Genomic DNA, 16,846 nt, shown 5'->3' on the forward strand with positions numbered 1-16,846 from the left:
TTGGGAACTAGGAAACAACTCTAGTGGGATTTCATTAAAATAATACAAAGGCCGACCTTCATTCGAACCCGCTAGTCACCAAGTCCATAAGCCACAAACAAGAACAGCTAACTTTTCAGTGTCATGTACTTTCTATCATTTATTGAAATGGTTCTCAAGTTGGGGTCTGCAGAGTGCTGGGGTCCTGGGGACACTTTCAGGGAGGTGGTGAGGTCAAAACTATTTTCAAAATAATACTAAGACATTATTTGCCTTTCCCCCCACTGTCTTGACAGTTGCAACGCAGAAGGTATAAAGAATAAAGGCGGCTGGAGAGTAAAGCAGTGGCACCAAAGTGTCCTAGCATTCATTGTATTCTTCAATGCCATGTACTCCCAGTAAGAGAAAAAAGCCAGTTTCACTTAAGAATGTCCCTGATGAAGCAGTAACAAATATTAATTTTATTAAATCTAAGTTTTTAAGTATATGAGGGTACTTCAAAAAGTTCACGGAAAAGTTCATTTTACTTTTAATTCTATTTTTCCATGAACTTTTTGAAGTACCCTGGTATCTTTTTGACATTCTGTGATGAAATAGGAAGAATGCATAAAGTATTTCTGCTTCACACTGATGAACAATGACTAGCTAAGTCATACAAAGTACTGTGTGATAGCTGACATCGTAAACTGAGCCAGCCACTTTCTTCGTGGAATATCTTTTTTTTTTTTTTACTTAAAAAAACAGCTTTAGACAAACTGTGGTTATTCAGACTTGAGCATTTGGCAGATATATCATTGAAATGAATGAAGTGAGCCCATCACTTCCAGGAAATTTTATCACTACCAATAACAAAATCTGAGGTTCCAAGCAAAAATTAGAATTTTGGAAACATACATCTGCCACCCTGAGCTTGACAGCTTCTTAATACTTTAGACCTTTCTAAAAATCAGATTGGTGGTGATATTAACTATTGTGATTTTTGATATGGTTTGATGAAATGAGTCAACTTTTAGAAGATCTGTATAATTTAGTGAACTAATATTTTTCAAATAACCAATGTATGATGTTTTAAAAGTTATGCATGGCTAAAAGAGTCATTCAAAGTGTAAGATAAACCAGTGGATTGCACTGTAACAGAGTACATAGAATTCACTGATATGACTTCAGATTGCACATTATAATTAACTTTTAAGACAATATCATTTATTGAGTTTTAGTGTTGAATCAAAGAATATCCACATTTGAGCTGGCTGGTTAGCTCAGCTGGTTAAAGAGTGATGCTGATAACACCAAGGTCCAGGGTTCAATCCCTGCACCGGCCAGCTGCAAAAAAAAAAGTCCACCTTTAACTGATTTAACTGGAAAGGCTATCAATACACTCTTTACTTTCCAAAAATATATATCTGTGTGAAACTTTATTTTTGCTACATACTTCAACCAAAACAACATAACACCATAGACTGAATTCAGAAGTCTGTGCATGTTTGAGAATCCTGTTGTCTTCCATAAATCCAGACAGTAATCCTGACAAAAATATAAACCACCACCACTAGTCTCATTAATTCTCTTGTTTTGGAAAATATTTCTCATAAAAATATGTTAACAGTAATGGCTGCTGCCATTTTAAAATGCATACTTTATAATTTTCTCTGTACTAATTTCAGATATGGTAAATACTGATAGGCATAACCCATATGAACAAAGCTCTTTAGGGTTCTCAATAATTTTTAAGAGAACAGAGAGGTCCTGAGACCAAAAAATTTGAAAACTGCTGATCTATCTTAATATCTCAACAGGTCTATGAAGAAGTTATTATGCCTATTTTTCAATTGAAGTTAATGAGGACCCTACAGGTGAAAAAATTAATCCAACGTGGTAATTCAAAAAGTAGCAGAATCTGAATTCACACATTTTTTGTCTTCGTCATGCAAGAACATCCTTCCTTGAATACTGCGACAACTGTCCAGGAGGAAAGACTACATGAAGCAAAAATAATCTGTGTCTGGATAAGCTAATAGTCATAACAAAATATAAGTAGAGGCATTCTTTTCTATGGTCTGCAGAACGTCCCAGCTTCCATTAATGTCACTTTGTTTCAAAGATGGAATGCGAGGATCCAGGATCATTTTTCAAAATGACATTTGGAGAGGGAGCATCCCCACAAACAGGATCTCGTAACCAACTGTGCCACAGGAATCAACTTCACTTGAAATAGATCAGAAGAAACAAGGACTGATGTATTTACTCCATGCAAAGAAGGTCCCTTCCTGTCACTCAGTATGGTAGGGAACCTACGTGCTCCTCAGACAGAGGAACTGGGAGAGGCCAACGCAGATCATGTCCTCTTAGGAACCTCATGATAGAATGCTGCACTTCTTACTGAAAACAGAAAAGCCTTGCCTGGCTCTAGGGCAGATTTTTACCGTATGTATGCTCATTGAGTCAATTCCCTGGTTATAGGTGAGTTTTCTTAGCAGAGATCCTCTTGAGCCAACCTACCTTCAGGGTAGAGAAGGAGAAAAGCTAACAGTTTTTGATAGCTACTGTTACCGATAATGAATAACATAAGAATCTACTTTGATCTATTTTGGTATGAGCAATTCCAGATGAGGTGGGGTGGGGCGGGGAAGGGAGCTCTGTTTAGATTATCCGGACATGTTCCTCAGCTCTTTCCACTGCTAGGGAGAGATGTAAACTCTTCGTAAGTCTCATGGCTGAAACTCAAACTAAAATTTGCTCAGCTGATTGTGTATGTGTATTTGCTTGAGAGAGAAAGTGAGATCCTTTGAGTGTCTGTTGTGGACTGAAGAGTTATAGCCAGAGAGAAACCTCATATGGGCTATCCATTTTCACTGTAGGAATATACAAAGGCATTTGGAATAAACTCTGTTCCTACAGAAGACAGTCGTAAAACGTTCCTTTGCAATGTAACCTAATCTGAACTGTCCAGGAGGTTTGGGGAAAGACTGTAGAAAATAAAGAAAACAAAATTTCCCTCAAAAAAATAAAGAGCTAAAATAACCCAAAGGAATGGAACTAAAAGAGCCAATCGCTAAGGACCTCTCATGGTGGTTCTCGACCTTGGCTCCCTGGGGTAGGGCCCATCAGTTCTCATTTGATCGGGCTGTGTTGAGTCTAGGCACTGGGATTTTTAGAAAGCTCCCAGGAGTCTCTAATGTGCTTCCAGAACTCAGAACCATTGGCCTATGGCAATAAGTTTGAGTTGAGTGGCTCTTGTTTGTGCAGAATTTATGTTGGAGCTCTCTGCAAAGCAACTGTTTACAGTGCAACTCATCCTAAGAATGAGTGGCATATAGTGGATGTATTAGGTGGTTTAGCTATTTTGATGATGAACGTTTAGGGAAGAATAAAGTAGCTGGCACCATATTTTTAACTGTGACAGTATGCTAGAAGCCAAGTTTTAAGAAAAGCCTCAGCTTTCTTTCCACTTCTTCCTGATCCCTGCTTCCTAATTTAGGATGAATGAGTTACTGTTCCCATCTCCCTATTTCAAATGCTTTTTCTTTTTCGTGCTTGATGTGCTATATGATGTTGGGCAAGTTATTAATCCTTTTGGAACCTCAGTTTCCTCCACTGTAAAATAAAGATACAATTTCTATCTCATAGGTTTGCTATGCAAATTACATGAGAAAATACAAGCGAACTGTTTAACATACTGCTTGAAACACTATAAATACTCAATAAATGTTGGGTACTACTATACACTTTTAATTAGTCTTTGTGCTTTTGTATTTTTCTTTTAAAGTGATGTCAGCTACTGAAAAAACTTCACTACAATATCATTCAGACGTATAGCTAGAGGGTTTATGTTTCTAAATCCTTTGTTTTATGGGCAAATATCTACCCTGCTGTGAATAGAAGGGCTCTTTGAACTTAAGAAATGGTTCTTTCACAAAGAGGAAAAAGAAATTTTATAGGAAAATGCAAGTATTTGATTATTAGTGACTGGAACAGGACTTAGAAGACACGCTCCTGTCATTTTCTACTGGAGGAGACACACACAGTGATTAATTTCCTTGCTTTAAAAAATCAGAAGCCGTGAAGATCAACAAGTTAGAAATGTAATTAACAGCTCCAGCTAGTTAATGCGTTGCCGCAGGTGCTGTTGGTCTAGATAAAAAGGATTTGACTCTGTGAGCTCCCTACTTTCTGCTACTGAAATGAATGCTTAGTGGGTTTCACCATGAAAGAAAATGATACTGGCATAGAGGGGGTTTGCAATAACAATTACTTTTAACTAATGGTGACAGAAGAAGTGACAAGTATGCTCTGTTGAACAGAGGCAGCCCCAGCCTGCTGAACAGGAGAAAAGGAAAAAAGCCCAGCAGCCCAATATAACTTCACCCTAGGCTGAAATAAGACAATCAGAAACAAAGTTAGCCTCCCACCCAGCGAGGGTGGTTACACCAGCAAGGTCTCCAATCTTGTTTGAGAGAAATAAAAATTGGAGGAATTGTGGCAGAACCCTATTATAACCCCGGTCAGGGGACAGGGATAATACTCAGGCTACAGGGTTCTGTGTCACAGTGAAAGATGCACCACACGTCACTTTAATCCACAATGTAACAGTGAATTGGGACCCATGTGCAGCGGGGGGTTTCTTCCCAGAGCTGGGTTGAACCTGTGCCTTAGCACCGGCTTTGTTCTGAGGATTGTTAAAAGTTAGAGCCCTCGTCCTCTAGGGGAGGCAGGAAATATTTAGGGCAGTAAGGTAGCAACTAATAGGTTTTCCCAACTATTGGAATTGGAATGGTGATTTATAAGGAGAAAGCTGGGCTTGGTGGTCAGGGTAATGGCTGACCTTGTTATAAAATGACACTAATCGAGGATTTGTTTTTAATGCAGGCTCTGGCTGACATGAAGTTTACCTTTGCCTTAGAAAGAAAAAAAATAATAATAATGAAGCTTATGGTCACAGGAGAGTGAGCATGAAATTACTCCTTTCAGCCACTGGACAACACCTACATCCAAACCTCATCTCGTTACGATCTCTAACAGTTAAAGCTCGCTCCAACAATGCATTTACACAGTTAAGATTTCACGTTTTCCTCTGGAAATGCTCTGTGTCCTAACTTTTGTGCAAGATCAGACTGGCACCTCCTTGCTACTCTTATCGTTACTTCTTTAATGCCTACTGATGGAGAAGTCAAAAGGCAAGAAACAACGAACGCCTTTCTTTTTAACACAGTTCTCTCATAAAGGAGCCGACGATAAATAACATCTACCGTTTCGTCCAACGGCACAATAAATGATAGATGTTATTCATTAGAACTGTGCAGTGAATACCAACATTAGGTTCCCCTATGGCCACTCTTGCTGTAACCTGCACAACACTCACGTGATTAAACATCGAGGAAAATGACAAAACTAATTTAGTCTTAACTGTTTTAAAACTTAAAATACTCCTAAACAATATTCCTCACTTCAACATTCTGCCCACAAAGTAGAAATAAGCCATGGTAAAAAATATTTAATGTTACTGTGGGCTCCCAGAACATGGTCAGATTCTTTGCAGCCAAACATGAGTATGAACTCCCTGCCTAACACACCTGTTCTGAATCTTACTTACAGGAAAATGTACTGTTTTAGTTGCTTACAGAAGACTTTTAAGAGCTGACACTCTCTCATGCTCTTAGTTTTATTTTCCTGTAGACAAATAATAAAAAGCTGAATTACCAATTTGTTTAGGTGAATACCCAATTGTGGACTTTACCTTGAGAATTCAACCTTATCAGGTATTGTTTGAACAGATTGAGCAGATACTTTTCTTTCCATCCTTCTAGATTCCATTTGTATTTCTGAATGAAGAAAAACATTTAATATACTATAAAACCTTGCACATGAGGTTGTAAGGAAATGTTCAGCCACCATAGCCAAGATTCCTATTCAAAAATATTATTTTCTATGTGCAAAGAACTGTGCTCTGGAGAATATTTTGTTAAAAAAAAAATGAGCTATTTGGGGAAATAAGTGCTGCCCACTGAGTGGTAAATATAAATACCAGGTGAAATGACTCAGCATCCAAATGACCCACATGACACTGAACTGAGAGCAGGAAACTCCCCCTAGGATGAACCTCTGAGGACACAGAAGCCAGGGCAACAGCTCTTACAGGGGATTTTGTCTTAATCACCTCCAAATGCCCACAGTTAGAGCACAATGCCTGGAATAGCAGGACGTTCAGCAAATGTAAACAGTAAACTACTGTAAAGCAAATTTAAAGCAGTAAATAAATAAAATGAATAGATCTATGGGCCGAAGTGGTTAAGAGGAAGGTTCATAAAAGAGATGTGGATGGCTCTTTCTTGAGTACGGACAGACTTAGGATGTAAGGCATTACCTGGGAAAGCGGCCAAGCACAAGGAAGGAAATACTGCAGAGAAACGTATTCTAGGTGACAAATGGATGACAGCAAGAATGAAGAATGACAGAGCACCTTTGTAGGGTACTAGAAAGAGCACCCGGATTGAGTTTAGGGTCTAAGCCTTAAATGCAGTGAGGGCTGATGCGGGATAGGGTGAGAGGGTCACTCAATATGGCCTAGATTTTGTTCTGGAGAAAGTCGGGAGTCAGTAAAGGGTTCTGAGGGCACTTATAAGGGTTCATTTCCAAGAATGAACAGAGTTGTATATTTAGACAGGTGATGAGGCCGCCCAAAGGGCCACTGACAGGATGAGCTGCAGAAACGAGGCTACTCATTTCACAAACATTCACTGAGGTAACAGTGTGCCCATCCTCTTGCTGAGTCCTGGGTTTCCGAGGATGAGTAAGACCTAGTTCCTGCACTCAAGGAGCAAGAGTAACGGAGTATGGGCAAGTGCTGCGGGAGCAAGGACGAAGGGAACCAGTGCAGCTGCAGGAATCAGGAAAGACTTCTCAGAGCCTGAGGAGCCGGCCAGACAAAGAGGGATGCAGAGGGAGGATGGGCACGGTGCATGTACATGTGTGCACATGTGTGCACGTGTGTGCACGTGTGTGCATGTGTGCATCACTATATGTGATGCGGTACTGCTGTGGTGAAACTAATGTAGCAGAGAGAGCCAGACGCACAGCAGGCTCCTGAGGCTTAGCCCGGGGGCAGTTCTGACTGCAGCTCCAACTGCACAGTGCAGCTCTCTCAGGGCCATTCTCTGAACATTCATGGAAAGAAACAGTGGAGGTAGGCTTCTTTCTCCCTTTCTGCACCTAGAAAATATTTCATGGCCGGGCATCTTGTAAAGGTGGAACGTGTGCCAAAATCAATGAGAAATTGTATGAAATAAGTAGATTGTTTCTAAATCCATACTTCCTTGTTAGCCTGCATGTTTTTAAGTTGAAAAAACCCTACAGGTTTTCTTAAAGTGATATTTAGAAATATTTACTCAGGTGCATGGATAAGTTACATTGCATTAACTTCCAAAATATGTCTACCCAGAGCTGCTGCTATTTTAATGCAACGTAGGAATGTTGCCATTTCATTAGACCAAAGTATACTATCTGGTCAAAGCTCTCTCCTAGTATGTGCAGGTCATGAGACAGGGTGCTGTGGGTGTAGTGACAGAAAGGTGTGACCCTTTCCTCACCTGTCATGAGGTCACGGCCGATGTTCCTGTAGCAAAAGACAGGTTAACAAGAGAAAAGCATACTACTTATTTAATCAAAGTTTTATGTGACAGGGGAGACTTTAGTAACAAAGACTCAAAGATTCAAGGAAAACTGTCTGTTTCTACGCTTAGGTTTGGTGCACAATGGAAGCTGTGTAGAACGTGATTGGATGAAATGGGTACGACGATCTAATGGTAACAGACTGAGGGAGGAAGCCCAGCAAGGCCTGTCCAGATTCTTCTCAGCCTCTCTGTGTAGTGTTCCTTCCTCCCAGGTTCTGGGCAGGCCCCCTTTGGAACCAGGGTCTTATGACCTACCTTCAGACAAGGTAGGTCAGCGAATTTCTTTATGGCCAGTCCCTATACAGAAAGGAGGGGGAAGGTTAGAGTAATAATTCTAGTTTCTATGACCTGCCTTGGAATTGACGGACAAGAAATTTTTCAAATGGTGAAGGGGAAAGTGTGTCCTATACAAACATTACCAGAGTGAGAAAAATCACCAAAATGTGAGCCAGTACCCACATCCCTGAAGAGTCTTTCCTGGTACTCATCAACGGAAGAGAAAAAGCTCTGCCTTGTCCAAGAATGTTTCATTTTGTCACAGTTTTCAACACAACTCCTTTTAAGTGCCAGGATATAGTCTTCAGATTTTTATTTGGCTCGGGTGAAAAACTCTATCTTGCTGGGCAGCCAGATTTTCTTTCCATGTCTCTGCCCCCAGGATATGCTCATGTGGTCAGGCCCTGGTGTGATTTCACTTCTTTAGTGAGTTGTCCTTGCTTCTCCTCGCTTCCAGGTGACTCCACATCCCCTGGGCACTGACACGCCTCATGCATCATGGTGCAATAGCTGATACACAACAGTGTCTCCGTTATTAGAGTCAGTAGTAATTTTGGTCTCTAGGGACTATAAACTTGCTGAAGATAAGCACTTATGAATTCTCAGATCCACTCTTTCCTATAAAAGATAACCCAATTATTTTAATAATACACTTGTGATCTTTCTACTTAGTCATCTGAAACCTTCCACTTCATGTACAAGAGTCACCAGATTTTATGTTAATAAGTTGGCACAAGGAGATCCATACTATTTTTAAATTTTTGTTTTAAGAAGACTGAGAGTCACAGCTGGATTCTCAGTGAATGCATGGACTAGAAAGATAAGTTGTTTCCCGAACCTTCAAGACTTTTTTATATTATTTTCCTGCTAAATTGCATAATTCTGTCCTTCAGAGAAGTCTTGAAGAGATCTGGTTTCCTTCTGTTCTATTGTGCTGTGCTGGTGTGAACGCCTTTGCAATTGAAAAGGAGTCAGTGGAAGTCACATAAAGTGAGGTGTGTGGTTTTGTGACTGGTTAGAGCACTAACGAGGCCAAGGTCATAGGTTCAGCCCCTGAAAAGGCAGGTACTTCAGTCAATTCCCAGCCACTCATTGCACCCCTAAACCAGTGCAGGTTTTCTAGAAATCCAAAGATTTGAGGGTTGGGGATGTGGGTGGGATGGGGCGATGATCATGTACAGAGGCTGACAATGCAAATCCCTGAGGGGAAGGTGACCTCAAGGTGCCCCGCCTCCCTCTAGTCCCAGAACAGGCCACTCACCACCTCTCAGATACGGCTACAGAAATCTGCTGAGCTGCCAGGCTGACCAGAGGACGGCTCAACACCTGAATCCTGTCAAGTACAATCAGGGTGCCCTGTTCTAGGTCTGTCTAGTTCTCCAATGATGATGGGACACATATATACATAAATTCAAATATATGCAGACAAACCCAAAGAGAGGCTGTCTGTGAGCGGTACAAGAAATGGGAGGGAACACTGCTGAAAATCAAACTGACCCTGCATACACCAGATGAAAGAGTGGCTTAAACTGAGAAGTATGATCACCTCAACTCTACATCTGTGGTCCAAAAAAGGTGTGTGTGATTGGACAAGTGGATTTAGTTATTCATGACTCCAGGAATATAAAGGACGCTTACAATTATTGAAAGCCTCCATGGGAGACAGAAATAAAGTGGAATAAAACATTTCATGTGTTTTATGTGTTTTAAAAAGAAAGGGGATTTTAACCTAAGTCAAAAGAGAACTTTTTAGACTAAAATACCAAAATAAAGCAGATTTCTTTGCAATATCTCACTATATCAAATTCTGAAAGATCCAAGTTCTTACCGATTTCGAGTTTTCCTAAAGACCTGGTGCCCATCAAATTATACACTGATCCCTGAATCTTTTCAAAGAAATTTAAGACATTTTTAAAAGAACCTTCTGACAGGTAGTATGCAACCTGCTTGTCCTACAGGAATACCATCCAGGGGCCTGAGAGCTACACCAAAACTTCCAACTTTCACATAGAGAGAGATTCTGAAGAATGGATCTGTTTAAGAAAAAAGGGGATATAGACTGATGCTGCCCTAACAGCACAGAAACAAACTCTTTATCTGTAGGTATAAAGACAGAGTTCTGGTTTAGTTCTAGCATAATATTTAAAAATATTCCAAACCCACAAAAGGACCAAAGTCCCATGTTCTTTTTACTTTTCGTTGTGTAATAATTGATAGATACAAAAGAATGTATGTAGCTCTTAGGCAAATTCCAAAGCACTGTCATAAAACCATCATCTCTGAATCCATATCAGCATAAGATATAGATCAAAGACAGCTGAATCCATGTATTTTTTTTAACTTTTAGAAACAATGCATTAGTTTGTTGAATTACCTGTTGGGGAAGGGGTAAGCAAGAGAGGAGGTGATAAAAATTGTATTCACTCAAGGAGATATAAGAAATGGATTAAGTCCTCAGTCTCCAGTGAACCACACAGTAGTTTAAATAGGATGAAGTGTCTGGGTGAGCCACACAGCAGGTTCAGGCCACAGGGGCACAGGAAGGAAAATCACACTCGGAATAGGAAGACTTAGTTCTGTCCCTGAAGGTCACAGAGCCCGGCCCTTAGGAGGTACTCAATAAATATTTGACCAAAAAAAAAAAAAAAAAAAAGTGAAATTCAGGGAAACAGCATAACCTCTCCAACTCTAAGTCTCTTTCTATGTAAAACCCGATAAGGCCTGTCTACACCAGCAATCCTTGGAAAGATGAAAATAAGAATGTATCTGGAAATGCTTTATGAGCTGCAAAGAGCAATATGATTTAAAGAAATGTCATTTTATATGGGATCTTCAGATTTTTTTTCACTGAGAGGATTTTGTACAGTTGCTTTTGGGAGGGAAAGGTGTTAGATGGTGGTTTTAACTCACCAGGGTTTGAATTTCATGTCAGGATTTCCTGCTGCTGTTCTGTCTCTTTCATCTGACATCGTCTCCAAGCCTGCCGCTTGGTCCCTGAGCCACTATGAGCTACAGAAGAAATTACATTCACCGCACATGAAAAATACATGCATTGTGGCACTTGGCACATCTGAAGTCTTAAAGGATGGCTCCTTGCTGCAGTTGAAACAATTAAGTGCTGAAAGTAAAGAGCAGAGAGGAGCCCCAATAGCCTTACATGTGAAAAATTCTGTTTTCTCTTTATAAGTATGTGTTTAATCTCATGTTAAAAGGGCATTTAAGTTTCTAAGCACTTTGGAGTTAGAAAGGCTCTTTTTCAAAGAAGCTTTACCTGTGTAGGTGTGTTATATCATTTCCAGTAGGTTTTGAAAAACACTGAAAACTGATCCCAGACACTCATTAATATTCTGGGGGACCCAAGGTTGAGAACTGATGGTTTTAGCTTGGGCCAATGTGCCATCTTAACAGTGACTCCACTGATCAATTTCTGGTATTTCCTTTCCAATATTCCCCACCCCAACCCCACCACCATAAAAATGTCCCTGAAATTACAATATTTTATCACAGGATTTAATGAAGTCAGAAACATTTAGCCAGCAGAGCTCATCAAACAAATACAAGTATGAGAGCAAGCTGATTGACAGCTTACTGCATGCTAGGATCTTGCTGAGTACTTGACTTCCACTGTCTCGTTTAATTCTTGGTAGGGTGGGTATTAATATGCACATTTTACACATAAAGGAGCCTGGGAGTTCAGAGAGGTTAAGTAATAATGTGCCTAAAGAGGGCATGAAGCCAGAATTCAAACCCAGTCAACCCGGCACAAAGCTCCTGCTTTGTTGTCTCTATCTAAATAAAAGAAAAACTTGAAATATTGAAATGTTGAAAAGCGACAACACAGTATTTCCTTATATGATATGCAGACAGATGAATTTTGTATTCTTTAACATGACTTTCTAGAGGAAATCTGTTCTCTGTAAATGTTTTTTTCTGTTATTGTCTGTAATGTTTTAATCTTACTACTCATTTTATAAAAACACATCTGAAAAGGAGGAAAAAACCCCTTATTACAGCACGTGTCCAATTTTTCATTCAGAAAAAATGATAATTTGAGAAGATTTGAAACCATTTCTCCCCTTAGACAATTGTCAGAGAACATTCTCAGAATAACCAGGATCACAGTAGCCTTGCGGACAATGTCCCCTTCTGACATACAGCATCAGGCAGCCAGGACCAGGGCTATTTCAGAGAATGTTAAGAAAATAGCATCAAGATTTCATGGCCCTTGATGACGATCAACTAAAGATTACTTTGCCAGCTTGGTAAAACAATGGGAAAGACAAAATGAACATTGCTAGAGAATAAATCTGGAAGAAACTAGAGAAAAAGCCTTTATAACTGCAGATATAAGGCATCCTAATCAAAATGTTTTGCTCATGCATTTTAATTTTAAAAACAACCACTCCTAGTGAACTGGACATGACTGAAATTCACTGAAATTGGGTTCTAACAGCTGAGCTCTATTCCAACAAGAGTAAGTGGGCCTTCCTACTTTTCCGCCATGCTCAGAACAAAGAAAAGATAATATGCTTGCCCCTAAGTGACCCAAGAGCCAAGAGATTAAAAGATCAAAAGGGAGACATCTGACCACCTGAGGAACCACATCCAGAATGAATATTCAAATGGACTACTGCTGGGGTTCCAGCAGACTTTTTTCTTTCTGAGACAAATCACATCAAATGATAAAATACACCCAATACTCAGTTTGAAATATTACATATCTACATATCTAAAAAAAAAAAAAAAAAAAAATCTGCCACAGAAAGTTGACCAATGGCCAAAACACACGTGTGTGTGCGCGTGCATAAAATGTATCTGAGAGGTCTGACAGGAACAGCTCCCAAATGGAAGACATTTATATTTTTAGGAGCTGCCTTCTAGCAACTGAGACAATACACACACCTTCCCAGGTGTCACTCACCAAACTGAGAAAAAGTGATACAAACTTAAAAGTCCCCAAAACAAATCTTTGTTTGAATGCTCTAACAGTAAGAATCCCGTTCTGTTGAGACTTAAGAGATTTCCCATTATTTTTCAATTTATAGAATATACGTAGTTATTCCTGAAGAAACCCCTTTTTACCCTTCAAATTAATATGACATAGAAGACAGGTGGCTAATTCTATTTAAGCACTATTGTTTACGTTAAACTTCTGGCACAAAAAAGGATAAGACGTAACTTGCTTTAGGGTGTGTGGGACGGGGGAGGTAGCAGATTTTGACCTGTATGCATCAACATTTGCAGAATTCTGCTCCTTTTTTGAGGCCCCATGGAGGCATATGGGTTCCTCCAGTATGGGTGGGCAGATTAATTTGTCTTTGGTCATACACATACAGTTAACAGAAGAACTGGTGCCACATCTATCAGAATAATCTAACCAGTATTTCCAAAGTAATCAGATTTAAAAGAATTCAAAATGTGGGCTATAAAAATATTTCTAACTGCAAGGGTATCATAAGTATCATTTGTTGTGTATTGTTTTAGTTGATTTCAAATGACTGTCCAGGGACAGAGAGGAAATGAACTATGGGTGTTGACAGAAGTTCGTCTAAGCCAAGCAGAGAAGGGGCAGGGGTGAAGTGGCACCTCCCCATTGCATCTGGCAGCCCTGGAGAGGGGCCTGAGGCAACAGTTAGTGACACTCATGAATGTGAATCAGATTTAAAAAAAACAAAACAAAAAAAAAAAGTATACTTTGTCACATAAGGCAGAATCCACTGAGGCTGAATGATTTGTGATGTTGCATCAGACCGACCCTACACGACTGTTTGACTGTTCGAAGGGTAGGGTGTGTGTGGCAGTTACAATTAGGAGACTCACAGGCTACAAAGAAGCATCTCTTAGTTACTCTTCTCCCTTCTAAAGCCAGGGGGATTTGATCTTTAATTCGCTGGAGGAGAGCAGTGACAACTACTATCTGACTACCTACTATGTGCCCGCGGTCTTATCTCCCCCGATGGCCTCCAGGAATCACCAGGCTCCCTGATGGAGGCTCCTTCTGTGCTGGGCGACCTGCTTTGCTCCTGCCACTGCAGACACCCACGCTGCTGCAGACTCCGAGCCACAGCAAGGCTCAGAAGATCAAGGGACCAGTCACAGCAGCCTTTTTAACTTTGGGAAAACCCAGTGCTCACTTCACTCAAACGTCGCAAAGTGGAGCCATGACCCTGTAGCTCTTGGCTCACCAATTCAAAGAGCCACATCACATACAGCCCTTGCGCTGCCCACGGCATGATTCTGTGTCTAGTTCCTTTCCAGGTCCCCCCACACGGAAGACAGTTCTGGCAGGGAGTCTGGGTAAGATTACTATAATATTTAGCCTTTGTCCCTTCTTTTGCTATGTCTTACTGTAGAATAAGGCACTCAGGTCTCAGAGATTGAGTACTTCAGTGTATGCTGGACTTGAGGTCTCTACTCAGAAGGTCCCTGCAGGACCTCATGTTGGCTTAATCCAGCCCAGGAATCTCCATTTCAAAGATGAAGAAACTGAGGTTCAAAGAAAGCAAAGTGAGGTCCCTTCCTCAGAGTCTAGAGGGCCTGGTACAAACTTAACTCCAACACCATGCCTCCTGCCCTGGTAAATTTACTGAGCACCTGAGTAGGTGAGAAATAGAAGTGAACGAGGGCAGCATTCACTCCCTTAACTACTGGTGTGAATGTATATACACAACCACACTTCCTCTCTGGGCTTTACTCTTCTCACCCATAAAATGCAGGAAGATAGGATTGGATTGATGATTTCTAATGTGCCTTTCAGCTCTGAAACTGTCATAAGCCTTGAGGATATAATTATGTGTATGGCTGTAAATGTATATGTATATATCATATATCATATATGTGAATAAAGACATACATACACACGCGTTACAATTAATACCGTTTCCAACCACACGCTTTGCCTAATCTCCCCAGCGACCAACATGTTTTCCTATCGCACACCAGGGCTAGATACGTCCCATTCTGCAGCCCTCAATCCCGAGTGCGTGGTCAGTGCCCCACTGGCTTCTCTCCAAACACCCGGTGCAGAGAGTGAGAAGCAAGAAGGGGGTCACGCACTTTACATGACACATCGTCATTAAATTCCTTGGGAGAAACGGCCAATCGAAGGCAGGGTTGGGCTGTGGGGTACAGCACACACCGCAGGACGCACAAGTTAAAGGTGACAGAAAGTGGCTACTCGAATCTGGGGCGCTGCAGCCAATGCACCGAGCGGGCAGCGCGTGCCCACGCTGGGGACAAACCCGGCTCCAGCCCACGTTTGAGGGCAGGAACCCGCACTCACGAGTCTGCACATCCCGTGCAGCAACTCTGAAAACACAGCATTCAGGGCACGCGGCGTGAACTTGGCTCTTCTTTCCTAACTCACGTGGCACCGCCCGGCGTGGGGCTGAAAGCGCGGAGCCCGCCCCCGCGGCCCGAGTGGCCGGCGCTAGGACCCCGCGCGCCGCGCGCACTTCCTGCCGCCGCAGTCGCGCCCGGCCCCGGCCCCGCGCCCGCCGCCCGCCGCCCTACCTGGCGAAGCAGTGCTCGCAGTGGTTGCCCCGCTCGTTGACCGTGAGCACGTAGGCGTAGGCCGAGCAGGAGAAGAGCAAGTCCCCCACCTGGAAGGGCTGCAGGGCCCGCAGCCCCCGGCCCTTGCCCGGGCTGCGGAACCGTTCCAGGCCGCCGCGGCCCTCGGCCCTCATGGCGACAGCGGCGCGCGGGGCTGGGCGGGCGCCGCGGTGCCCCGAGCTGCGTCTCCCGGCGAGCTGTTACTGGAGACGCGTCACCCGGAGCTGCGGGGGGCGGGGTGGGGAGCCGCCCGCTCCCCGGAAGGGACGGCGGCCCCGCCCGGGCCTCGCGCGCCCCCGCGGGGAGGGGACCGAGCCGGCGGCCACGCCCCGCACGCGGGACCCTCGGCGGGCGCCCCGCACGCGCTCAGGGCCGTTTCCGCCGTGGCCGCCACGGGGAGCCGTCACCCCGCGGCTCCTGCGGGGAGGGCGTCAGGCGGCTGCGCCTCCGCCGCGGCTCCTCGGAGTGAGCGGGACGCCGTCCCCTCCGCGGCGGGCGGGGTGGGGTCGCCTAGCCGGGCAGGTGTCCAAGGGCCTCCGCTGGGGCGTCAGCCTGGCCCGGAGGGTGACCCGCCGTTGGCGAAGAGAAGGGGGCGAAGACGGCTGTCGACCCGGTGTGCTTGTGTCCTTGTCAAAGATCCTGGAAGGGGTGACCCAGGAACACCCAAGAGACGCTCGCTAGCGGGGAGCCGCAGTAGAAAAGTTTGGTGTGCCGAGGGTTCAAGGGCGCTTCCCAAGGTTGAAGGTTTTCAAACCCGGTGAGGCTTTAGTGTGAAGGAAGTTTGCCCTGTGCCCCCGTCGTGGAAGTTATTACACGGAAGGAAGCGGTGACGCGCCGGTCAGCCAGCTCACCAGAGGCCCTGCCTCCTGTGAAGGGTGCCGAGGACGCAGATAACCTTGCCTTCAGGGATCTTACACTCTGGTCGGAGCTAGCCGGGTGCTGTGGCCAGAACGCCACGCTAGAACTTGCCGTGGTTTTCATGGCTTGATCACCCACCGTTATACGCACTGTACACATGCATGCACTTTTCATATGTGAAAGAATAGAATCTGTGTCGCACAAAGGATTGTGTAATGACTGAAATTGATGGGCTTGCAGGAAAGACTATAAGCCTGAGGAGATAATTTAGTAAAAACTACTTCAAACTATGATCTCAAACTGTTACCTCTGTAAGTTCAGGACTCGTCTAACAAGGCGAAAGATGAAAATGATTGGAGTACCTCAAAATTAGTGGAATTTTTGGCACGTCAATAAAATTCCTTTATTAATGGCAAAATGAATAAGCCTCTAGGCCTCGTTCACGGAAAGAACATCATGGATACTATTTCATTTATGGATTTTAAGAAGCACTGGCTGTGTGCCAGTCACTGGGG

General features: G+C 43.0%; 1 protein-coding gene across 3 annotated transcripts in view; it reads right to left on the bottom strand.

Annotated features, from left to right (window-relative positions):
• SMYD2 (SET and MYND domain containing 2) overlaps positions 1–15,746 on the bottom strand; it is a 48,034-nt gene extending 32,288 nt beyond the window's left edge. Inside the window, exon 1 of one of the 3 annotated variants that reach the window (XM_063114336.1) lies at positions 15,435–15,746. In XM_063114336.1, the coding sequence (XP_062970406.1) occupies positions 15,435–15,607 (173 nt within the window). In that variant the 5' untranslated portion in view covers positions 15,608–15,746. The remainder of the gene's footprint in view (positions 1–15,434) is intronic. The other 2 variants (XM_063114337.1, XM_063114335.1) reach the window with 2 other exon arrangements.
• Positions 15,747–16,846: the final 1,100 nt, after the last annotated feature.

This window comes from Cynocephalus volans, chromosome 11, assembly GCF_027409185.1.
Source record: "Cynocephalus volans isolate mCynVol1 chromosome 11, mCynVol1.pri, whole genome shotgun sequence".
Lineage (NCBI taxonomy): Eukaryota > Metazoa > Chordata > Mammalia > Dermoptera > Cynocephalidae > Cynocephalus > Cynocephalus volans.